Source organism: Macrobrachium nipponense, chromosome 30, assembly GCF_015104395.2.
Source record: "Macrobrachium nipponense isolate FS-2020 chromosome 30, ASM1510439v2, whole genome shotgun sequence".
In the NCBI taxonomy this organism is placed as follows: Eukaryota; Metazoa; Arthropoda; class Malacostraca; order Decapoda; family Palaemonidae; genus Macrobrachium; species Macrobrachium nipponense.
In genome coordinates, this window is record NC_087218.1 from 26,459,648 (window position 1) to 26,485,552 (window position 25,905).

At 39.6% G+C, this 25,905-nt stretch overlaps 1 protein-coding gene across 1 annotated transcript in view; it reads left to right on the forward strand.

Annotated features, from left to right (window-relative positions):
- The window catches only part of LOC135202388 (serine/threonine-protein phosphatase 2A catalytic subunit beta isoform), a 62,124-nt gene extending 44,871 nt beyond the window's left edge, over positions 1–17,253 (forward strand). The window contains exons 3-5 of the mRNA XM_064231767.1: positions 3,764–4,027; positions 5,195–5,475; positions 15,731–17,253. Of these exons, the coding sequence (XP_064087837.1) occupies positions 3,764–4,027; positions 5,195–5,475; positions 15,731–15,803 (618 nt within the window). The 3' untranslated portion in view covers positions 15,804–17,253. The remainder of the gene's footprint in view (positions 1–3,763; positions 4,028–5,194; positions 5,476–15,730) is intronic.
- The last annotated feature ends 8,652 nt before the right edge of the window (positions 17,254–25,905 follow it).

Sequence of the window (25,905 nt, forward strand, 5' to 3'; positions counted from 1 at the left end):
GGCATTAGTAAACAGTTTGTAAATCATAAACAGAAACAAAATTTTTCAAAATTTTACATCATATAACGTACTGTTTTAATATTCTACAACTCTTAACTTTTGAACATATCAATAATAATAATAGAAAAAAAGTGAAAAGGGGGATTTTTTGGGGGGTTGGCTAGAATGAATTATCCTGATTCCCTTTATTTCTTATGGGGATATTTGTTTCATATTTTGAACAAATCGTATTTTGAACAGCCTTCTGGATTGGATTACATAAGTTCGAAGTCTGAGGTACTACTGTGCAGTGTAAGGTTTTTTATTGTCTAAAATTGGAGCTGTTATTTACATTATTTAAGGTAATTATTTTGTGTGTTATGTCTAATGACCATTAAGCCATGGTCACCATCTGGGATGCCACTATTCTTCAAAAAAACAAAAAATTGAATGTGTTTTTTTGGATTTATATTCTAAATCTATCCAATAACACAGTGTGAAGTTTGTTCAAACAGTCGAAATCAATTTCAACTTTCTTTCCGCAGCTTTTCCGTGTCTTGTGGCTTTAAAGGGACATGGGTGTAACCCATTTAAAGGGCTGAGCATGAGAATAAACCGTACGCGGTCTGATATATAGTTAATTTCTGCCTGTACTTTCAGTATTTTAATTTTGTTTTATGCCTTAAAATCTAGTGATATCTAGCATCTGTACACCCCTCCACTTGCCAAGGTTGTGAGAAGTACCAATAGCCACACATGACCAAACACCAATACACCAACAGAGGCAATTCTTTGGTAAACAATGTCAAGGATGAGAAAGAGGGAAGGTGCCCCTGCTGGTAAAACAAAACCCCTTTTCAGTGAATTGACTTTTGTCATGACACCCCAGCAGTAAGGCTAAAAGGCAGATAAAAAGGCATAACAGAGAGAGAGAGAGAAAAAAAAAAATGCTGACATCACCACCATTCAACAAGATGCCAAAGTAAGAAGTAAATAGTGATAAATTCTAATAAACATTACATTAAACAAAGAATAATTGATTAATATCGATATATAAGTGTTTATGATGTCGTATGTGAAAGTTATACCACTCATAAGTCAATAACCATAGTATGTTGTACTTAAGGGGGCCGGCCGGAACCCTTATAGTACATGGTGGGATAGGGTGAAAAATGCAGTCATGAAAAAATTCACGGAGCTTCATATGGCAATTGATAATACGTATACGAAATATTTCTTCAAAATTCCTGTTACTTTCGTAGTTACGTGGTAATTAGTTAACGTAACTCAATAAGCCTAAAACATTGATCCGTACAAGAAGATGCAATATTTCTTCTATTATCGTAAATTTTGATAATTATTGTCAAAGAAATTTGGAGAAATGGCATCTGTAGACATTCCCCGAGTCAAGAAGAGAGACTTTAGTCAGCTACCAACCCAGTCCAACCATCAGTGCGAGCACAAACTTCAAGTAGTTTACACGTTCGATTTCACCTCTGACATTCGCTTGCTTTTATGTATGTTGATGTATGCTTCGGCAAGAATTTCATCATGCTAATGAGGAAAAGACAAGGAAAACATCTCACTAACATACAGACGAAGAAAAATCGCTCAAGTATTATTACAGAATATCATAATATACGCATAGTTAGTGAAGAGAGAGGGGAGGGTTGCCTAGTAACACCCCCTTTTAGCCTGACAGCACACGTCACACTGTGCCCAAGGCTACGATCTTTGAGCAAAGAGATTTTCATTTATGATAAATAACATAGTTTTGGTTTTTTAATACCCAAAATGGAATATGAAATTCATAATAATCATGATTTATTAGTCATAATAATCATGATTTATTAAATTTCTTTGTAAAAAGAGAGTACACCTTCGAGTTTCACCTCTGACATTCTCTTGCATTTACGTTTGTTTATCTTTGTTTCGGCAAGAATTTCATCATGCCAAAGAGGAAAATACAAGGAAAACATCTCGCTAACATACAGAAGAAGAAAATTCGCTGTAATAAGCCGAGTTAGTGAAGGGGAGAGAGAGAGTTGCGTAGGAAGAAGTGCCCCATCTTGCCTCAAGCAGTGTCCCAGGCTACGATATACGAGCAAAGGGATCATCATTTATGATTAAATTATGATAAAATAGTTTTGGTTTATTAATACACAAAAAAAAATACATTCATAATATTCATTATTTATTAACATTGTCTTTATAGAAATACGAAGGAAAACTGAACGCCCGTATCTCAAAACTATACTTGTTGACCTTCAAAATCTATCTTCTCACTTAGTTTTAAAGCTATAACATTGGAATTTGGTATATAACTCAGAAAGACGTTATATAACAATCAAATAGAGCCCTTTTTTCCAATTTTTGTTTCGTCGTCTTTTTTTTATGTATATATTTTTTACCATATTGAAAAATTCATATCTAGCAAAAAAATTACTTAGAAAAAAAACTCTCCATTTGATTGGAGGTCTACATCAGGTCTATTTATGGTGGTAATCCTAGGTCTTAATAATAAATATCAAGGGAGGAGTTAAAATTTGAAAAATGGTTATTTTCGGGATAAATCGCCCTGGCGTCACAAAACCGAAGGTCAGAGGCGAAAATCATATGCGGTTTGGAGATGTCCCAAGTCACCTTATTAAGTATGAATATCAAAGTCCTGTCCTTAAAAAATGGCATTAGCCGGCTGGCCCCCTTAAGAGTTCAAGCTTATTACTGAAAACTTTGAAGTGTGATTACTTGGAACAAATGTTTTGCGGTTTCACATATTTGCCAAAATTTGAATAATTATTGGATCATCTTGAAACTATTCATGTTAACACATATTTGTTGTGCCTTTCTTGTGTAGTTTAGCTTTATTGATAAAATGAAAAATAATATTGCTAGAGGGAGTTTTATTGAAATAAGGGGGATATTGTCATGATGTAACGACTATCGATCTGTTTACTTATCTATATCTTGATCTGTTTGAGAATTTAGGAAAAACTAAACTACAAGTTGTTTGTATGACATTTAAGTATTTACATGCAAAAGCAGGTGAGTCTAGGATAAAAAATAAGACCGCAATGCGCTTATGACAACGGACAAAAAGATGGATTGACGGACGGACAATGGACATACATATTACATTTCTTTTGCTAACATAAAGTTGGTAATGATAATACAGTGGTCCCCCCATATTTGTGGGGGATGCGCACCACACACACACACACACACACACACACACACACCACACACACACACACACACACACACACACACACACACACACACACCCCGTGAACAGTTAGAATCCGCGAATACGTAGTTTGAAACCCTTTAAAAATGCTGTAAACGGCCTATTTTGTTAGTTAACTCAAGAAAAACCCACTAAAAATGTTTATACTTGTTTTTTTTAATAGTTTTATCACAAAAAGTGCATATTTTCCATGAATAATGCGGGAAAATTTTCTCGAGAGAAATCCACGAATGTATGAGAATGCGCATACGGGGGATCCACTGTATAATTATACCCTGGGAATATTAGGTTGTTAAGTAAAGTACTTTTTTTTCAATTAATATTTTTGTGTTTTGGGGTGATTCTGTCCTTAAAGCAAGTTGCCATATAATTGTGTAAAAGGAATTTTGTCATTCATTAATCTAGTATTTTATTTTCAGGCAGTTGGTGAAACTTAAGCTTTAAGCCATTCTAGAATTTATATTTGGAATTTGTGTAAATGAATTACAAAAGTTTTTTCATCTTTAGAATCAACTGTAAAGGATAAATTATTTTCAGGTTCGTTATAGGGAAAGGATAACTATTCTTCGAGGAAACCACGAATCGCGACAGATTACACAAGTTTATGGCTTTTATGATGAATGTCTAAGAAAATATGGAAATGCCAATGTTTGGAAGTACTTCACTGATTTATTTGATTATCTTCCTTTAACGGCTTTAGTGGATACTCAAATATTCTGCCTACATGGTGGACTATCGCCCTCCATAGATACACTTGATCACATTAGAGCATTAGATCGTCTACAAGAGGTACCACACGAGGTAAGTTTACCATGAGCTAAATACTCATAGAAGTTGGGTCAACCATGATATTTGGAGAATATAGATTGTATAGAATATTGAAGAACAGTAATTGGAACCCTCGTATTGTTAGTTCTATGACATTGGTGCAGGTCATATTTAATTGTTGATTATGGCTGTTTGCACTTGTGGGAGTTCCATATTTGTGACTTAGTTTTTTCATTGTATGGATTCAGTCGGTTGCTTTGAATCATGAATATATTTTGCTGGATGTTTTATAATTGTGAATTGCATGACTTATGTAAGAGTTAGGTAGTGGCAGAATGTTTTGTTTTTTCTGAAGCTTTAATAGGATCCTTCATACATCAGTTATTTATAAAGCTTGGTTTTGTCCCTGGGAGGAAGTGCTCTATTTTTGTCATATACAATTGCATTGGTTAAGAAAAATGTGATGCAAGTGCATTTAAATATGGACTTATCTAGCAAACCTTGGGTGTTTTGGGCTTTCATAACGAAAGTTCATGCCTTACATGGGTATTTGCTGGTACTAGTTTAATAGAACCCAATATAGATAGTGACTGAAGTTAGGAAGTTGGAGTGTATAATACAAGAATATATGTGAAATTCTTACGAACACATAGCAAAGTGTGTCAAAAGGAAAGCAATAGCAAGTACACTGGTTATCACAGTATAGTTTTCAGACATGCACAATATGAAGAGATCAACAATTATGCACAAGATTAAAAGCAGAGATCAAAAGGAATGCTATTAGAAAATGTACAAGAATTAGAGATATATATAACAAGTAGTGCCTCTACGCAAGGTGGAATGTGGCCATTACTAAAATGTGTTTGTAGCCCCTTTTTGTCCCTAGCTACACCCAATTTTTAGCCTTTTACTTCACTGCCATTCCAACTTAATTTTTTCAGTCTTGCTGTCTAACTGTTACTAGTCTGTATTTCATAATTAGTCACAAGTAAACCTTTACATCTCCCATACTCATTCATACTGCTTTGTAGTAGTAGTTCCTGGCTGTGTCATCCAGGCTATTTGTGGGAGTATTTGCCATATCTTAATTTTGTGGTACTAATACATTTGTCAGAATTTTCAAGGGGATGTCAGTGAAGCATGCAGAAAAAAGAACTTGATGCATTGAAACTCTTATACTTACATGACTGTTTGTTTCAGGGACCTATGTGTGACTTACTATGGTCAGATCCAGATGACCGCGGTGGTTGGGGCATCTCCCCAAGAGGAGCTGGTTATACGTTTGGTCAAGACATTTCGGAGACTTTCAACCATTCGAATGGCCTAACCCTAGTCTCTCGTGCCCATCAACTTGTTATGGAGGGCTACAATTGGTGCCACGATAGAAATGTTGTCACAATTTTCTCTGCACCCAACTACTGCTATCGTTGTGGTAACCAGGCGGCTATCATGGAGTTGGATGATTCTTTAAAGTATTCTTTGTAAGTATGACTTTTATTTTTGTGCTGACATTTTTTATTTAAAAGAAAAACAATTATGGTAGGATCTAGAAGTATAAAATATGCATTTGTTCCTACACAATATACAAACCCCTGATCCTTTACATTCATAATTACTCTCAGTGAAGCAGGAAAACAGCCGCTAAACTCTTTCACAAGGTGGTTAGGCAGTAACTACTGTCCGGTAGGTGGGAATACTAGCCTACCTGGATGCAAGTATTCCAGTTTGCTTTTGGCCATCGAGCGATGCAGACATGTTTTCATGAGCTCTTGCCTGACTGTCTTCAAACTTGATTTCCGGGAGGGATCTTTTCTTTTCTTACTTTTTATCAACTGCATTTCTTTTCTTATTTTTTATCGACTGAAATTGTGTGTTTTGATATTTTATATGCAAACCACAATTTAAGGATAGAATTTATAGGCTGCCTTCCCCAGCGTGTCTCGGGGCCGGCAGCGGCAAGGGAGAAATATTCACCTTGTATCACATCCTCATGCCCTTGGCTTGTAAGGGTGCGACAGTATATCTTTTATGATTATTTTTGGATGTTGCTCTTGCCGCATGTGCTGTCGAGAGTTGGCCAGGAGGAAACTTCAGAGGAGAGTTGCAAAGCATCGTTTGAAGTTTTCATGCTTCTGATGGCTCCCTCAGTGGCTGTCCCTTTTTTCTTGTTTCTCTCGCCTGGTGATATTTCCTCACAGCATTCTCTCCCTCAGGAAGGATCTCTCCTTTTGTCCTCTTTGCTCACTTGTCAGGCAAGGACTGGGGTCCTGTGGCGTTAGGTGGACCTCTTCACAAGAGCCTCCTCCTGCTTCATAGGGCAATTAAACTAGGAGTGAGAAGGGTCCTTCTCTACTAATCATGCTTTTTCTCTTTGGCGGTTGGACCGTGAGAGTCGTAGGGGCAGCAGTAGATGGCTGGATTGTCATTGTTGGGTTTCCTTTCCTTTAGGAATTTCGACACTGACACTCCTGTATGTTATGGGAACTGCCTTGTTGTATCTGCAGTCTATCTACTACTGCTGTCTCCTGTCTTGATTGCTCGGGTTTCCCTGGCAACCAGTCATGAGGCAGCTCCTACTGTGCCTCCTGCCCCAGCTGTCCTGATCGTTCCAGTTGCTGTAGTTACTGTCGGCCGGGCTGCTCCTGAATGTATGTAGAAGAAAATGTTGGAGAGGACTTCAAGGAGAAGTCCTTTGAGATGAGTACCTTCCAACTTATCCTCACTGTGCCTTCTGCCGTCTTCTCCCCTTTTTTCAAGGCTCATTGATTGAGGAAGAATAAGTCTCTCTCTCTCTCATTTGAAGTATGATGTTATTTAACCCTTTAACGCCTATTGGACGTATTAAACGTCTATATAAATTCTGTTGGGTGCAGATTGGACATATGGTATGTCGATATAAAAAGTTTTTTTAAAAATTTGCGGAAAAATAGTTCTAGGCCTACTAGGCGAAAACTTTTGAATCACACGCCTTGGGGGATGCTGGGAGCTCACGGATCAAGGCGTTATTTTGTTTACAATCGTTACCCAGGCGCGCAAACACGAATTAACTTTCTTCTGCGCACTAAAAAGCGATCAGCGACACATTCTAGGAAGAATTTTCATTTCCATTGTGACAGTAATTTCTTTTTGCACCATTTTATATTAGCCGTTACATGGAGTATTATATATGAAAATGTGCGGAATTTCATGTAGAATACAACAAAAAAACAACTCATGGTTGTAGCTTTATCAGTTTTGAAATATTTTCATATAAATAATGAGAAGTGCCAAAATTTCAACCTTCGGTCAACTTTGACTACCGAAATGGTAGAAAAATGCAATTGTAAGCTAAAACTCTTATATTCTAGTAATATTCAATCACTTACCTTCATTTTGCAACAAATTGGAAATCTCTAGCACAATATTTCGATTTATGGTGAATTTATGAAAAAAACTGTTTCCTTACGTCCGCGTGATAACTCTTCCGAAAAAATCATAATTTTTTTCGTCCGATTGTCATAATGTTTGCACCATTTTAAATTAGCTGTTACATAAAGTTTTATATATGGAAATGTGCGCAATTTCATGTAGAATACAACTAAAAACAACCCATGGTTGTAGCTTTTATCAGTTTTGAAATATTTTCATAAAATGATAAGTGCCAAAATATCAACCTTCGGTCAACTTTGACTCGACAGAGATAGTAAAAAAACGCAATTGTAAGCTAAAGCTCATACATTCTAGTAATATTCAATCATTTACCTTTGTTTTGCAACAAATTGGAAGTCTCTAGCACAATTTTTCGATTTATGGTGAATTTATGACAAAAAAAAAAATTTTCCTACGTCTGCGTGGTAACTCTTCCGAAAAAAATCAGTAATTTTTTCGTCCGATTGTTATAATGTTTGCACCATTTTAAATTAGCTGTTACATAAAGTTTTATATATGAAAATGTGCGCAATTTCATATAGAATACAACAAAAAGCAACTCATGGTTGTAGCTTTTATCGGTTTTGAAATATTTTCATATAAATAACGATAAGTGCCAAAATTTCAACCTTCGGTCAACTTTGACTCGACCGAAATGGTAAAAAAACGCAATTGTAAGCTAAACTATTACATTCTAGTAATATTCAATCATTTACCTTTATTTTGCAACAAATTGGAAGTCTCTAACACAAGATTTCGATTTATGGTGAATTTATGAAATAAACTTTTTCCTTACGTCCGCGCGGTAACTCTTCCGAAAAAATCATAAATTTTTTCGTCCGATTGTCGTAATGTTTGCACCATTTTAAATTAGCTGTTACATAAAGTTTTATATATGAAAATGTGTGACATTTTATGTAGAATACAACGAAAAACAACCCATGGTTGTAGCTTTTACCTGTTTTGAAATATTTTCATATAAATAACGATAAATAGAAAAAATTAATCCTTCGGTCAAGTTTAACTCAACCGAAATGGTCAAAAACTGCAATTGTAAGCTACAACACTTACAGTCTAGTAATATTCAATCAATTACCTTCATTTTGCAACAAACGGGAAGTCTCTAGCACAATATTTCGATTTATGGTGAATTTTTGAAAACTGCTTTTTTTTACGTCCGCACGTTACGAATTCATGCATCATATTTGATAATATTTTCTCTGTGTTGCCTTGATCGTTTTACAATGTGTTATATACCAAAATGATCACAATTTAGTGTACAATACAACGAAAAAAAATTAACTCTTTAGCTTTAACCGTTTTGCTCACAGCACGATTTGTGTACAATTATATATGAAATTTTTTTTTGCGCTGTCATATATCCCAATATTTATTTATGATAATGATATTTTTTTTTCATTTCTGATGGTTGCTTACTAAACTTCAGGCAATGACAAAAAAAGGAGCCAGAAATGAACTCTTAATCTTGAAAACTAAGTGTGCTGTGATTTTTTGAAAAAAACATTTTTTCCGCTTCGGCACTCACGCGCGAACGCCGCCTGCATACGGGAGACGATTTTTAAAATACCGCTTCGGCGTTTAAGGGTTAAGCTATACATTTGGTATTTGAACTTTCAAGATAGGCAGTTACAAGCGTTTTGAGAGGGGGGAGTTTTGAGTATTCGTGGGATTTAACTATTCTGGGGGAAGGGGGTCTGGTACTCATCCATAAATTACCATTGGCAACTCTTCAGATCACCCTATTACGATAGTGTGAGTGAGCTTAGAAGCCCTCAGTCTTGCTCGAGGTGGTAAGGGGAATATCATCACAAATTCACATCCAAGGCTGCTTTGTAAATATTTCACAACAAATATGCTATGGATTTTGTTTTCGGTTTTATTTCTTATCTTTTATGATATAGTTTGAGCTGTAATTTCAATTTGACAAAATAAAATAAAAACAAATATTAGAAAAATGCTTATAACTGTTTAATTAGCATTTTATTATGACTGTCATAGAGAAAAAGAGGCCCCAGTGCTTGGCATTTATACCAAATGTCTATAAATCAACCCTTCCTGCTGGTTCTTCTAGCAGGAAAGGTAGGAATGCTCTTTCTCCTTACCTGTTCTCTTGACCCTCTCAGTTGTTCCAAGTCTTGCAAGATGGACAGAGAATTCCTGATGAGTTTGTTCTCTTTTCGGAATTTGGCTACAAGGTTTGGTATCTTGAGATCGCCTTCCTCGAGGATCTTTCTCGTCATACACTCAAGTAGACTAGGAAAGTTTTATTGGGTCCTATCTTCAAGGAGGGAAAATTGGGATTTTCGTGCCTGGTAAAAACTTTAGTTTTCTTTGGGAAAGGAATACCTTGATTTTCATTTAGCGAGATCTTTGCGTTGATTTGTCAGCACATTGATCTTTGGAATAGAACCGCAGCTGCTGCTCTGAATAACTTTCACTGCTCGATGTCCTTGCTCTTCCAGGAGAGACAAGTTTTCTTAGGGTCACCACATTCCTTGCTTTTGAGGGCGTTCTTGATTAGATGAATACCTTTCTCTGACAAACAAACAAGACAAGGACTTCATTCAGTGGTTTGAGATGCCCAATCAAACTTTCTTCCCCTCTGCTGCTGTGACAGGAGCAATCTTCTTTACCTCAGAGGGTCCTGTGCCAACTGCAGGTTGACCTGTGTCTGCTTTGGCCAGTCTTGGGTCTCATGCTGTTTCTAGTTGCATGACAACAAGAGACGACAAGACTAAAGGACACCGTGTTGGTTTCTCTTCAGGCAGTCCCCTATTAGATTTCATCCCTATTTAGCACCAGTCAGCAACCTGTGGGCAATTCTGGTGCTAAGAAAAAGTCCTGTAGTCGTCTCGACCCTTTGGAACAAACATTTGTTCGGTTCTGCCCCCTTAGAGTGTCGTGGATAATGAGTTAGTCAAGGAACCTGCCAAGGTGTCTGTATTGTCCTCCGGGCAAGGCCTAAAAATCTTGAGCTTCAAAGGATGATCACGAAATAGCCAGCCTTCTTTCTCCTCCGAGAGGGTTCATGTACATCTCTCTCTCAACCTTCTTTCCTATTGGGAAGAAGTTGGAAGGAAAGACATAGAAGAGAATGCTCATAATGGGTATTCTCCTACTGCTAGTACTTGTAAGAAGAGTTGTCTGTTGAGTCTTTGGACTTGATAATGACATAGCCGAGACCTGGTAGTAGGTGTTCTGCAGGAGAAGTACTTGCTATCTTCTGGGTCTCTTCTGTCTTTCCTCAAACTTCTGCCTCTCTTGTCATCCTGTTTCAGGAACAGTCAATTCGGCTAAGAACTAGATGTCTTTGGTGTACTGTTGTCATCATAGAAGCCTCCCGTCGAGACAGCTTCACCTTTGCTCTATTCATTAGAGAATGAAGGTAGTCTGCTTCCAGTCCTTAATCCTTTTCCTCTTAAAGGATGAGGAGGGAATTAGGCTGGCACTTGATCAACAGGAGCTTTTGAATATACTTATATATATTCTCCTAGCGACATGCATCTGCTATCAAATGCACCGACTGAGTAATAGGTGCAACCTGTGAGACTGTGATCTTCATGTGTGCGACCAAGACGATAAGTATCTTCTCGTCAACATCCTGAAATTCAAGGCAGCTTTTCGGGCCTCCCGTGAGTTTTGGGATTTGATTTTGAGGCACCCAGTAGTGTTAAGCAACAACACCATAGTTGTGGCTTTTATCACCAAACGATGGTTTCGGTTCCCTCCTCTTGTGGTTAACATGCAGGTGCAAGAGTGTAATTGTAGTGCACTCAATAGTTCTATCAGTGAAAGACATTTCCAAATGAAATGTACTGGCAGGCAACTCCACCTGGATTTGAGTGATGGGTAGAGTGCTGCCTTCCTCATGGAGAGATTGTTCATCTCAGTATTGTTTTTCCTCAAGTCAAAGGGTTAACTACTAATAAGAAACCCCTGGGCGGCATTTGACTCGTGTCTTGCCATTACAGAGACCCAAGGTCTCTGGGCTGCATTTGACTCATTTGGGGTTCCTGTGTAGGTATTTCGGCTGCATTGCACCTGACCCATGGGCCATTGCAATCAATCGGAATGACTTTTTCAGGCAAACTTCACAGTTTTTGTCCTTTACATATTTTTCTAATTCATAAGGTGTTCAACTAACATTGGAAATAAATGACAGAAGACTTCCGTTGCCGCCCAATCTACCACATCTGCTTCCAAAGGAATGAGTAGTTCCTCCCTGACGCAACCTTCAGTGTTAGTGACATGAGTGGTTCCTTAGGCAGTACCAATCCCTGTCTCTTCCCAGCTAAAAGACTATCCAGCTTTCCATGGAAGTATAGGCTTTCTTGCTGAGGAGCAACAGAAATAGCTGGATACCTTTTTCAGTCCTCTGTGACATTCCATGGATTGGAGCTGTCTTTGGTGTTTCGTTTCATTGATGGGATGTTTGTTCTGGTCAGAGCCGCGAGAGTTGCTTCTCTAATTCAATGGTAAAAGATATAAGTCCACTTGGCCTAGTTTTTCACATGAACATATAGTACAGTGATCCCCGTATTCGCGGGGGATGGTTACCAGACTCCCCGCAAATAGTTAGAACTCACTTCTAAAAATGCTTATATATGCCCACCTTGAAAATACCAAATGTATAGTTAAAGTGTCATCCTACATCAAATATACAATTGTAACACACACACACACACACACACACACACACACACACACACACACACACACACACACACACACACACACACACACACACACACACAGAGACAGAGGTTGATTACTGTATTTTTTTGAAATACTCGCATATCAATTTTGTAATTACACTTATATTATTATTATTGGAAAATATTAATGAAATTATTATGCAAACATAAAAATTCTCTCCAAGGCGGTCAAAGAAAGACTAGTGTCATGAGATACTGTGCTTGGTCGACAATCAGCTAGTCATATACACATTGAGTTGCCAGATGCCTTGCTTTACAATTTTTTTATTGTTTCTAACCAGTTTCCAGCTGGTGCAAGATTATCCTCTTTTTAACACCGAAGGTTTGTTAACTATGAAAAATACAAATTGATTTAAAAATTTGTCTTATTTACCCTACTAAAAAAACATACATCCCTGTATGAGAGAGAATTATTATTTTTGTGATATCATTTAACCTTAAACTTACTAATATACCGTAATAATCAATATTGATACTTGAAAATTAGTAAATCGTTTTTGTATCATAAAAATGTATTTAGCCATGAAAATAACATCAAAATACACTAATTAGTGAATATTTATTGGAGAAAAACCTGTGAATAGGCGAATTTCCTGCAAAAAAGGGGTAGATATGGTCTAAAGTAAAATCTGCGAGTCTGGAGTCCGCAAATATGGGGCTGACTATTGTTCCTCTCTGACACCCTTGAAATGGATGTTGATAACTTTTCATTAGTATGTACTGACTCGCCAAGGAAGAAGTGTCTAAGGACAAGTCTTTCTCCTGGTTTTGTGAGATGATCAGGAGGTTCTCTGCAGCTGGTGATGATGTCACCTGTACGCTTCCTCCGAAAGCTCACAGAATCAGTGGCATAGTCCATCCGTCACATTCTGGATGAATCTGTCAGTCTGAATACAGTAATGTGGTCTCATTGGAGAACATAATTTTTATTCCTACCTTCGGGATATATTGGCCACAAGTCCTTGGAACTTTTTTTATTAGGATGTGTGGTGGCTGTTCAACAAGTATTTTCTTACGCTACTCATTTTTCAGGACAGGTAGCATCTCAGGAAGGTGTGGCTTTGGAAGTGAGAAGCATTACGAGAGTAACTGGTCTCTCATCCTCCTTCCACATCCCCTACTTCCCTTCCTTCAGGCAGCAAATAGGACTTGAACCTGATAATAAGTCTATACATTGAGCACCCATTCTATTTTCTTTATAGGATAATGGAAGTAATCCCTCTCCTTCCTCTTATAGGAAGGTAGGGAAGGAGGAAATGGCATTGAGACAAACCCTTTTCAAGCCTTTGACTTACTGCCTCCAACTATTAAGATTCTTCATAACCTTTTTATCATATGAGTGGCGATTCTTCACTAATTTGAAAAGGTCCAGAAGTCTGACATTGGATCTTGCAGTTCCTATACTCTGATCAATATGTCAGAGGCAGGGCACTCCTCGATCTTCGACTGGGAGTAGCAGCCCAGTTGTGAAGAACTCCAGTCAGTTCAGAGACTCGTGCAGATTCCTCCCTCCAATCAGTGAGTCTTCCTAATGTAAATTTAGGACTGATGGTTTGTATATTGTGTAAGAACAAAACAATTTTTAGTTGTAAATTATATTCACCCCTCAGTCTGAAACCTGGGCTGAAAGGCAAACTGGAATGCTTACCTCCAGGCATTCCTGCCTGCTGGATGGCAGTTACTACCATACACCTTGTTCACGAGTTCCAGGTTCACAAAGTAATTCCTAATTTAAAGGACCTCAGGTTTGTATAGTTAGGAAAAATACAACTTGCTTTTAAAGATTGTCATTTTATAATTCTTTTATGAGGAAATTTTCATTTGTTCAGTACATTGAATTAAAAATGTCTTTTCCTCTTCAGTTGTTGTAAATTACCCTGGTTAAAGTTTCTGTTGTTTGTAATTTGATGTGGACAGGTAATATTTAATGTAGTACTTGATATGCACCAATATTTTTACCATGCCTCTTGCATCTTGTAAGTTCATATTCTCTTTAGTGTTAATATTCCATTGCAGCCCATTATTATGGAAAGCTCATTGTCAGGAGAATCTTTTGTGCATACTCATTACTTACAAACTTTCCGTCTATAATTTTCTTTTGCAACTTTGTGTTGTTACTTTTGGAAATTGGATTTATGGCAGTTATATCCCTTTCTCAACTGTCTCCTGTTTACCCCACTTATAATGGTTCAGGCTACTTAATGGTTATGGATGTATGAATGTATAATTAACATTTTATTGGGAAAACATTAATTGGCTTTTAAGGATAAGGATAAGTTTTGCGTTGGTTACAATTTTTAAAGTACTTTATGTAAATGTCAGATCCCCATACAATTAATCATATTGTATATCAGAAGTTCAGTAGCCAGGGTTGAGGTCAATTCATTTTTATCAATTCAAATCAATTGCAGTTAAACGAAAATTGTGAATTTATCAAATACACTTTAATTCCAAATCATTTTCAAAATTAAATGTTCCATTCCAATTAAATTCAAATCATGAGGGTTTCAATTCTAATTCAGTTAAATTAATCATGAGGGCGCCAAAACTTAAATTTTACTCAACCTTGGATAAGCTGCTCACATCTGTATCAAGTACCAACATTCATCACCCACAAAAAGTTATACAACTTTGTAATAAACATAAAGCTCACATTTTCATTTAACAAAAAAGTGGCTTCTCAATATTTTGCCCTAGAAAAATGTTATCTCATATTATAGGCCTGTCTTATCAACTCGGGTATGTAAGTATCTGTGGTAAAAAAAAATAATGCTACAAAATCTCATTCATTATTCAACTTTGTGATAAACATAAAATTCATATTTTTTATAACCAAAAAGTTGGCTTCTTGTAATAAACAAAATGCCATTTTTTTTATATAAACGAAAAGATTGACAAGTATAATTCATGTCGGTTTACCTGAATGAAATGGTGTGTAACAGGTACAGCTTATGATTTTATGAATATGGTTGCTAAACACCATAGTAGCTGACAGGATAGGGCAAGTATGGCAGGACCAGACTTGATCTGTACTGTTGTACAGGACCGGTACGGGTATGACTAAAAAAATTAGAGTTGGAAAACTTTTTAAAACCACATAATTCATGTTCTGTTCTTTATAGCCTAATTCTATCTCGACAAAGATATATCTATTCATAACATGTCGTGTTCAAGAATGCAAGGTTTAATTCTTGTCATTTAGCCTTCATAAGATGTTGTGTAAAGGTCCAGCTTATAACACACAAGATTTGTTATAATTCACATCCTTTTAGCATCAATTCATGTCAGTTCATCTTAATTTTTGGCATCTGTTCCAATTAATTTGGTATCAGTTCAAATGCAATTCCATTTTTTCTAAATTTCTTTTTTTATTTCAATTCCAATTCATGCAATTTTAGCATCAATTCCAATTCAATTCATAATTGACCTCAACCCTGTCAGTAGCACAAGCACATTATTGCTCAAGTTCTTAGGTGCATCTTTTTTAATAGTGAATGTTCATAATGTAATGATGAAGGATGTACTGTAATGACAAGTGTCACTACCAGTAACCATTTTTAATAAAGTTACTCATATGCTTGTATTTTTACAGCTTGCAGTTTGACCCAGCACCAAGGAGAGGAGAGCCTCACGTAACTCGCCGAACTCCAGATTATTTCCTTTAGAAATTGGCCGTATTTTCCTCGATCATTGTCATTATTATGCACTGGCCTTCTTATGTTGCCATTATTGCAAGCCCCTTTATACTTTGAGTTGACACAGTGGTATGCATGCACATTTATTCATTGAAAGTGCATAAGTGAATATATATTACCTTAAACAGATCTCCTTCCTTTTCTCTCCCAACATAGCCACAACTCATCCTCTTCTATTTTAGTCATATCCCTTTCATGTATTTCATGAGACATCAATCTCCTTTTCCACACATCCAGTGGGATTCATCTGGGTGTATTGCAAAATGAGTAATAAATCAGGAGGAATTTAGGAGCTGCTGGGTCAGTTGCCAATACTACAGATTCTGGTTTTCATCTTCAAGGGTCTCTTAAATGTTTTTTTCTTTTGTATGGCAAACTAGTTTACTGGATGCAGAGATGAAAAAAACAAAACAAAAACGCTACATTTTTGGTACAGATTTACAACGCATGGCTTTTTCTTCTATTTATGTTTTATATCTTCCTAGCAAAGTTGGAGGCCAATATTTTTAAATGTTTCAAGCAAAAGCAACTTACAGAAGTAATTTATAACTACGTATTTATAATTAGTCTTGAAGAACTCATATTATGGTATACTACTTTATAATTATTTCCTGGCCTATGCTTCACTTTGCTCCAGTATATTTGTTTCCTCTCGTACTATTTTTCTATTTTACAAATCTGTGTTTTAAGGACACGTGATGCTTCATCTCTAGTGCAAACATAGGCTTGGAAAATAGTTGTATAATCATATAGTGAAGTGAATGAATGAGAGTGGTTTATTTACCATGAGGGTGTGAAATAATGTTCAGTACTTTACGTGGATTACTCCAGCAAAATGTTCATGTATATAAGAAAATGATGCCGAGGAATATATAATTTAATTTTATGTCATCCTGTGAAAGAGGTTATTTAGAATGTCACATCATTAACTAGAATATGGATGTTTTGAATGTTTTATTTTGGACCAGCGATTTTTTTTTTCTTTTTATATAGTCAAGTAGACCAAGTGTTGGAAAATGAGCACAATTACGAGACATTATTTTTAAGATTTGTCCAAATCCATGCATTAAGTATCAGTTCTGTTAGCTTTTTTTTTCTCTTTTCCTTTTTTTTTCTTTTCTTTTTGCCTTGTAGGGTTTATCAATGAATTGTGTGTAGGGTGCAAAATTAGGTGGGGTGACACATTACCACTTATACCCCTATTCATTTGTATATGGTTACCTTTGAACGTGATTATTCTGTGGTTATTCTAATTGCTGCTGATCCTGTGGTAGTCATATTAACCAACAATATATTAAATCTGAAGGGTTGTAGCCTTCAGCATTATAATGAACGAGTGGATGTGACCTCTGTAACCAGCATCATTATGTATGAACAGTTGTAACTGATACTTGGTTCAATAAATTAAAAGTAAGTTGAATTTTGTTCTTATTTCCAATTAAGTTATTTGCATTACATTTTATTATATTTTACAGTGACTTCTTTAACTCAATAATATTAACTGTTATTGTGACTGATATAAGTAGCACACAGGTTTAAGGCTTGACCCAACCACCTTACAGCTTAATGATGCCTCAGGAGTTTAGCTTCATAACATAGTGATAGTGTCATTACCAGATGAAGTTGGAAACAAGGCTTTAGTTTGGTGGTCTCCCTTGTCTGGGCTATTGGGTAACCACTGATGGTCATAGCATTCAATTTCTCTTCAATTAGTGCTACATGAAGTCTTATCATGCCTGTTGAAACCCTGCCTAAAGGTGATTTGTACTCTGACTAGTTACTGCCATCAATTATCAGCATAAGTGTTCTGAGCAAAATAGCATGTTCACGCATTCCATGTCTGCAATCACCACTGACCATTTCTTTTTGTCTGACATGCAGAGGCCAACAGTAGCCCAGATCCTTTGGGACCAAAAGTTTCCCCTCAAGAATGCCACTACCCTATCTCACTGACCAATACAGTTTCTGTCTTGCTCTTAGGACTTGACATCTGCTCTGGAGATGGAAGTACAGAAGATAAACAAATATTGGATAGAAACTGTGGACAGCTGGTTTCCCAGCTTATCAGTTGCATTTACCTGGTGGGATAAGTTTTGATGTCCTCTCTTTCCAGGAGCTATGGAGGCTGGGGATATCCTCATCCCCTGGCCAGTTGTGGAGGTGGGTAATAAGAGCTTCCCTACCCACTGGACCACCTGCCTTTTTGGCCCCTCATCTCGAAATTTGCACGAGGCTAATCATCCTCTTACTCATGCACCATTCCTTGGACAGAATGGTCCTTATACCAACTCACTACTAAGGACAAACAGTAATAGGGATGGAAGGGTACTCAAACCCATGCATGTCAGAGGTTGTATGAGGCCCCATCCACACAGTCGAGCTTTGGTCGACGAACTTTGTCCGATGTGATGTCAGAAGCGGAGAAACAGCGAGAAAAGTCAGAACTTTGCCGCGGTTTCTCCGCTTCTGACGTCACGTCGAGCAAAGCTCGGCCGTGTGGACGGGCCCTAATGTCTGCAGGTCTCCAATAATAGATCTTTTGCCACAGAGCTAAACTGAAGATTCCCAGAGTACTTTTCGTTAGTATTTGACCCTTGGGCAATGATAGAGGACACCTTCCAGCACCCATGGGACAACCTCAACATGTGCATCACCTTTCCACTGTTTGACCTGACCTGATGAGTGATCAACTAGTTGCTAGTCACTCCTGGGCTCATGGCAACCTTGATGGCTGCAAGCTGAATGGTATTTGGATCCATTGCTGATGGTGAAGATGTTCAGAGTATTGCACCTACAGTCTGCTCTGGTATTGCCAGTCCATGCAGGTGATCTTGCTTTATGGCTGGAGAGTATCCAACATCTGTGAGAGAGAGAGAGAGAGAGACTTTCCCCTAAGATGCACAGAGATGTCTGGTTCAGTCAGAAACTAAGCCAAACGTTTACCAGGCCATATAGTTCATCTTTTGTTACTAAATATCTCTGATGGAACCTATAAATGGACAGTCACCTGTCACTTATGTGTTTTTGATTTAACGTGAGGTACAAAATATTTAAAATGTTTAAAAAACGGGAAAATTTCAATATAACGTGAATTGGCACCTCACATTTTCAAATCACGTGCATCAGCACTGCAGACGATAGCCGTCGATATAAAGACATAGCACTCGGCAAGAAAAGTTAAGATACAGTTTTTTTAAATCTTCAGACACATATTGTTCAATTATGCCACACCTGGCAACTCTTGAAAGGGGCCGGAGCTTCAATATCATAGCGTTTGTTGCTTTCTAAATTTCCATTAACTTTACACCATAAAGATTCTGTTGAGGTCCTATAATCATTTATACTTGAATGTAGAAACAGGCTCTATATTATTCGTTAATGGTTTGGTAACGTCAGTTCAGGGTAGAATATCGATCATCCTTTTTTAAAACCTACTGTGAAACCTTACTCATAAGTAATGTTTGACACTAAACTGACGTAAAATTCATACGTAGTTAAAGACGGATCTTAAACAATGAGAGAAAAGGTTTTAAAATTTGGGCAGTACTTGTGGAAATCGTGAGGAACAATACATTAAAGAATGAAATATTATGACGAGAGAGAGAGAGAGAGCGCGCAAGCATAGGCCTATCGATAGAGATACTTAATTCAGTATATATTTACTTTGAGAGATTAAGTGAATATTTTCATACATTCAACTTCCCTGTCAGATATATACTTAGCTATAGACTCCGTCGTCCCCGACAGAAATTCAAATTTCGCGGCACACACTACAGGTAGGTCAGGTGATCCCGCTGCCTGCCGCTGGGTGGCAGGAATAGGAACTATTACCGTTTTAAGCCAGATTTTTCTCTGTCACGGTACTAGTAACACGATTGCTAGTTCCTCCTGACTTGAATTTCGAATTTTCATTACGCCGTTGATCTTTTGGACTGCTATTTGGTGACGTATTGGATCTTTGGTTTGGCATACGCTATTGTGGACTGTTTTTTGGATTTGGCTTTGGAATTTCTCATAATGTCTGACGTGTCGATTTCGTTCAGAGTGTGTGTGAATGAGAATTGTTTTGTGAGACTGCCGAAAGCTTCGGTGGATCCTCACACCACTTGTAAAAATTGTAGAGGGAAGGTATGCTCTCAATTGAATACAAATGTGATGAGTGCAAGAATTTGAATGAGGAGGAGAATGGGAAGTTGCTTAATTCCTACTTAAGAAAGTTGAGAGATAGGGCTAGAAAAGCCTCTTCCAAGAGTGTAAGTAGGTCGGTCTCTAACGAGCCAGTTAGCGGACTATTGCCTATTGATAACCCTATTGTTTCCTCCCATACAGCTTTACCTTCCCGATTATCGGACTCGGCAAGCTCAACATCGGAAATTGCGAGTCTGAAAGCTTCGCTTAAACATATGGAACAAAAAATTAAAGAACTGGAAGGTAAGTGCAGTGAAAGTGTTCCCAGTGAAGTGGAGGGTGCGTCTGATCGGCTCTGTCCTCGCTCCAGGCCTAGACCTCTTTTCAAGCTCCCAAGACCAGTGGAGAAGAAATGTCGAAGCCGCAGGGAGGGGTTTTTTAGAGAATCCCCACCGGTCAGGCGTCCCCTCGGCAGATCCTGTAGTTACGTCCCGGCTGCCAAAGGATAGTCGTTGGAAAGACGTCCTGAAACAGTGTTTTTCTTCGTCTGATTCCTCATCTAAAAAAGGATGGAGTTCAGATAGATTGTCGAGACCTTCGAAGAGAACTTGGAAGTCTCCTTCATTCGACTCAAGCCCTGAAGAATTTCCGGAAGAATATCCTCCGGAAAAGAGGAAGAAGAATGTATATTCAGAAGCTTCTTCTCCTGCATCGGAGGTTGGAAAGAGAGACGTAGCTACGAAGATGTTAGAGGATATGCAGAAACAGATACTTTCCCCTAGTAGGAGTTCTTAAAATCTGATCAGCTAGAAGGAAGGATAGATTTCTCCCTATCAAAAGATCCCGTCCTTTAGAACTATCTGAGAGCTCGGACGAGGCGCCTGACAGAAGCCTGGCGCCAGCCAGACGTCAGGCTACTGTCAAGCGCAAAACGCCGTCAAGGCGACAAGATGTGTATAGGGAACTTCCTACTAGGAAGAAAGCACATGAGATCCGTATCGAGGAGTAAAATTGGAACTCCCGAAATTGGACGAACTCCTGAAAGGGAAGCGCAAAGAGCCTGAAGCGCCTGAGGCGCCTGAAGCGCCTGAGGCGCCTGAAGCGCCTGAAGGGAGGCGCAAAGTAACTGAAGATCCTGGAACTCTTTTGGCGAGGCGAAAAGAGTCTGGAGCGCCTGAAATGAGGCGTAAAGCTCCTCAAGTAAAAGGAATGAGGCGCAAGAACGCGCCTGAAAAGCCTGAAGTGGCTAAAAGGAAATAATTTTAACTCCTGGAGAGCCTAAGCGCCTGATATGAACAATAAGCGCCTGGAGAGCCTAGAAACGCCTCAAAGAAAGCAAAAGCCTAGGGAGCCTGAGGCGCCTGAAAGAAGAAGCAAAGCGCCTAAAGAAGCTGAGGCGCCCTGAAACGAGGCCGCAAAGCGCCTGAAGAGCCTGAAGCGCCGAATGGAGGCGCAAGGCGCCTGCAAATCCTGAAGCGGCTGAAACAAGACGTAAAGCGTCTAGAAGCGCCTGAAAGCAGGCGCAAGGATTTGTACAACCCAGTAATACAATTTGGATTGAGTTATCGGAGTTTGCAAGCGAGGCTCCTCTTTGGATTTTCTCAAGATCAATTTCCCTGACAGGGCCTCCTAGGTGTCGCACAGGTGATCGTAGCCCCTGTCGGGAAGGAATGGGATCATGAAAAAAGGGAACGACATTTAAGGACTTCTCCTGTAGGGACGAAAGTTGTCGCACAAGCGGCCGCGTCCTTGTCAGGAGGGCCTTAGGGTAAAAGACAACATCGGCCTTCTCCTGCAGGGACTCAGATGTCGCACAAGCACCGTAGCCTTGTCAGGTTGCAGCCGGTGTTGCTGCAAGCCCTGTGCATTCCCGAGAGAGGATCCCCCGGTCGCACACTCTTCTCCGAATAAAACTCAACCAGAATTAGAGGATGTTTCGGACTCTGAAGAAAACAAGGGGGCAGGTCTTTCTGATTATAAGATACTAGCAGCCCTCTTGTTAAAAAGAATTTGGAGAGTCTCTGAGTCCTGCTGCCCCTCCTTCTCCTCGGTCTTTATTTTCGAGTACGAAGGCTGCGAAGTCTTCCTCTTTCTTGAAGATGCAACCGACCATTTCAATGAAGAGGGCTTTGCAGTCGGTCGGGAATTGGCTTAAAACCAAGGAGGAGGCGGGGAAGACTGTGTTTACCTGTCCCCCTTCCAGGCTATCAGGGAAGAGAGGGATTTGGTATAGCACAGGGAATCTATGGGACTTTCTCTTCCTCATCTGCTGAAGCGGACTTCTCGACCTTGGTGGATTCGGCAAGGAGGCATGCACTTCCAGCAGCCAAAACAAGCTGGACAATGTCTGAAATGGACCATCTCTCAAGGGAATTCCATGTCTTGGAAGTTTTTAACTTCCTAGATTGGTCCCTTGGGGCTTTGGCCCACAAGACTCAAGACCCTCAGTTTTTGGCCTCTGTTTTTGGAACCAGAAGTCTTGCATAGTGTTTTGGCATGCATGGACAAGGCAGTGCAGGACGGATCGGCTGAAGTGGCATCCTTGTTCGGGACAGTAGTTAGAAGAAGAGGCTGTCTTTGGTTCTTTTCTTACCAAAGCAGTCTCTCCAGTACAGAGGGCTTTCTCTTTTATACGCCCCTCTGTCTAAACAGCGTTTCCTTCTCAGTTGGTAAAGGACATTTCCCATACGCTTACTGAGAAGGCAACACAGGATTGCTGGTATTCTGCTAAGAAGCCTAGGCCAGCTGCTTCTGTCTCGAAGAGGGAGCCAAGACCTGCCCAACAGCCCTTTCGAGGTAGAGCTTTTAGCCAAGCCCCAAGGAAGAGAGGAGGAGAGAAAAGAGGAAGATCTTCCATTAGAGTTCCAAAGAAGAACGCAAAATGAGATTCCAGTCCTCCAATCCAACACCAGTAGGGGCCAGACTTCTGGGGATTCTCGGAAGCATGGGCTTCAATGAAAGCAGATTCTTGGTCCCTGCAAGTGCTGAGGAAAGGATACCTCATCCCACCCCTTCAAGAACAGACCTCCATTGACGACGACTCCGAGGGAGCTGTCGGCGAGATACAAGGACCCTGTAAAGAGAGAGATCCTTCTTGGACTGGTGCAGCAAATGTTGGGAGAAGGAGGCCATCGAGGTAGTACAGGATCCGCACTCCCGAGGTTTTTAACAATCGCCTATTTTTGGTACCGAAAGCCTCGGGGGGTGGAGGCCTGTCCTGGACGTGAGTGCATTGAATCGCTTCGTGGAGGAGACAAAGTTCTCCATGGAGACATCCAACTCGGTTCTCTCTGCTCTCCGTCCAGGAGATTGGATGGTCTCCCCTCGACCTGCAAGATGCATACTTTCACGTCCCCCTGCATCATTCGTCGAAGAAATTCTTCGATTCATGGTGCAGGGAAGGATTATCAGTTCAGGCTTTGTGTTTCGGCCTCTCGACGGCTCCTCAGTTGTTTACAGCGTTGATGAGAAACGTTAGCAAGATGGCTACATCTGAAGGGGGTGTGAGGATATCTCTTTACCTAGAACGATTGGCTTATAAGAGCGCAGACAAGACAAAAGTGCTTGGAGGACTTGGAGATAGCTCTTCAATTGACCAGATCTCTCGGATTGCTCGTAAACCTCGAGAAGTCTCACACAATCCCCAGTCAGACTATCGTCTATCTGGGGATTCGGATGGATTCTCAGGGTTTTCGAGCGTATCCATCCCAGGAAAGAATCTCGAAAGGGTTGGAGAAAATCTCGGTCTTCTAGAGAAAGAAAGAAGCTCAGCGAAGGGAATGGCTCAGTCTTCTGGGCACTCTTTCCTCGCTGGAGCAGTTCATCTCTCTAGGGAGACTGAATCTGAGACCCTTGCAGTTCCATCTCAGAAGGAGTTGGAACAGAAGAAAAGGAGATCTTTTGGATACCTTTCCTATAGGAGAGAGTATAAAAAACCACTTACGATGGTGGTTAGGACCACTGACAAGAAACGAAGGAGTGTCCTTGGCCCTTCAGAACCCTCACCTAGTGTTATTCTCAGACGCTTCGGACACGGGGTGGGGAGCAACACTAGGGACGAAGGAAAGTGTCAGGCAGTTGGACAGAGAACAGAAGGCCCTGGCACATAAATGCAAAGGAACTCTTAGCAGTGCACTTAGCACTGCAGTTTTTCGAGAACGAAGTCAGAGGCGTGGTGGTCCAAGTCAACTCGGACAACACCACGGCTCTGGCTTATATAAGAAAACAAGGGGGGACACACTCTTTCTCCCTTTACCAACTAGCAATGGATCTGTTGATATGGACAGAAGAAAGAGGGATTCTACTCCTGACGAGGTTCGTTCAAGGAGGGAAGAATATAAGAGCAGACAGATTGAGCAGGAAAAACCAGGTCTCCTTCCAACAGAGTGGACCCTTCATTCACAAGTCTGCAGCAACTATGGTCTCTTTGGGGGAAGCCGCAAGTGGACCTGTTTGCAACATTCCTATCCAGGAGGATGGAGAACTTTTGCTCGCTGGGGGACGATCCCAGAGCCCTATCCATAGATGCCATGCTCATGGATTGGGAGGGCATAGACGCGTATGTGTTTCCCCCATTCAAGATGCTGGGGGAAGTAATGAGAAAGTTCGTGTCCTCGGGAGGAATGAGGATGACATTGATCGCTCCTTATTGGCCTGCAAGAGAATGGTTCACAGAGGTACCAGGAATGGATAGTGGACTTCCCCAGATCTCTTCCCGAAAGACAGATCTGCTCAGACAACCCCACTTGCGAGAGGTATCACAAAAATATCCACGGTCTCGCTCTGACTGCCTTTCGACTATCGAAAGATTGGTCAGAGCGAGAGGCTTTTCTCGCGAAGCGGCAAAAGCAATTGCTGGAGCAAGAAGGTCCTCAACCATGCGGATATACCAATCGAAGTGGGAAGTTTTCCGTAGATGGTGTAAGGCGAAGAAGCTGTCCTCCTCCGATACCTCTGTGACCGAAATTGCTGATTTTCTTTTGTTTTTACGAGAAGAATCTCATCTGGCAGTGTCAACCATTAAAGGCTATAAGAGCATGTTATCAGCTGTGTTCAGGAATAGGGGCCTGAACATAGAGAATAACAAAGATCTGCATGATTTGATTAGATCATTTGAAACTAAAAAATTAAGAACTTCTCTCTCCCCTAGTTGGAATCTGGATGTGGTTCTCAAATACCTTATGTCGGAGAGATTTGAACCTCCCGATAAGCTACTTTCCGGACTTGACTAGAAAATGCATTTTCTTAAATAGCTCTCGCCACTGCGAAAAGAGTGAGTGAGCTGCAAGCGCTTGACTCTAGAGTGGGTTTTAAGAAGGACTCAGCTGTATTGTCCTTTAAACCTTTATTTCTAGCAAAAAATGAAAACCCCTCGAGACCTTGGCCTAGGACTTTTGAAGTAAAAGGCCTTTCTCAATTAGTTGGGAATGAAAGGGATAGAACTTTATGTCCTGTGAGAACTTTGAAATTTTACCTGCAGAAGAAGAAGCAGTTGCAGGGTTGCAATCAGAGTTTATGGTGTGCAGTTAAAGACCCTAGAAGAGCTATGTCAAAGAATGCCTTAGCATTTTTTGTTAGGAACATCATACGGAAGCCCACATGAGCTGTGATAGTGAGGCATATAAGACCTTAAGGGTAAAAGCACACGAAGTACGTGCAGTCGCTACATCATTGTCGTTCAACAAGAAACATGTCAATGAAGAACATCTTAGCGGCCACATATTGGAGATGTAACTCAGTGTTCGCCTCACATTACTTGAAAGATGTTGAGAGTGACATATGAGAAATCTTCTCTCTAGGACCTTATGTATCAGCGGATACAGTGCTGGGGAAAGGAGAGAAGACTGATCCTTAAATATTAATTTTTGTCCTTATATTTTATATATTGTGATTTTAAAATTATTGGTGTTGAGTTTTAGGTTGTTTGAAAGGTGTTTTGGGGATA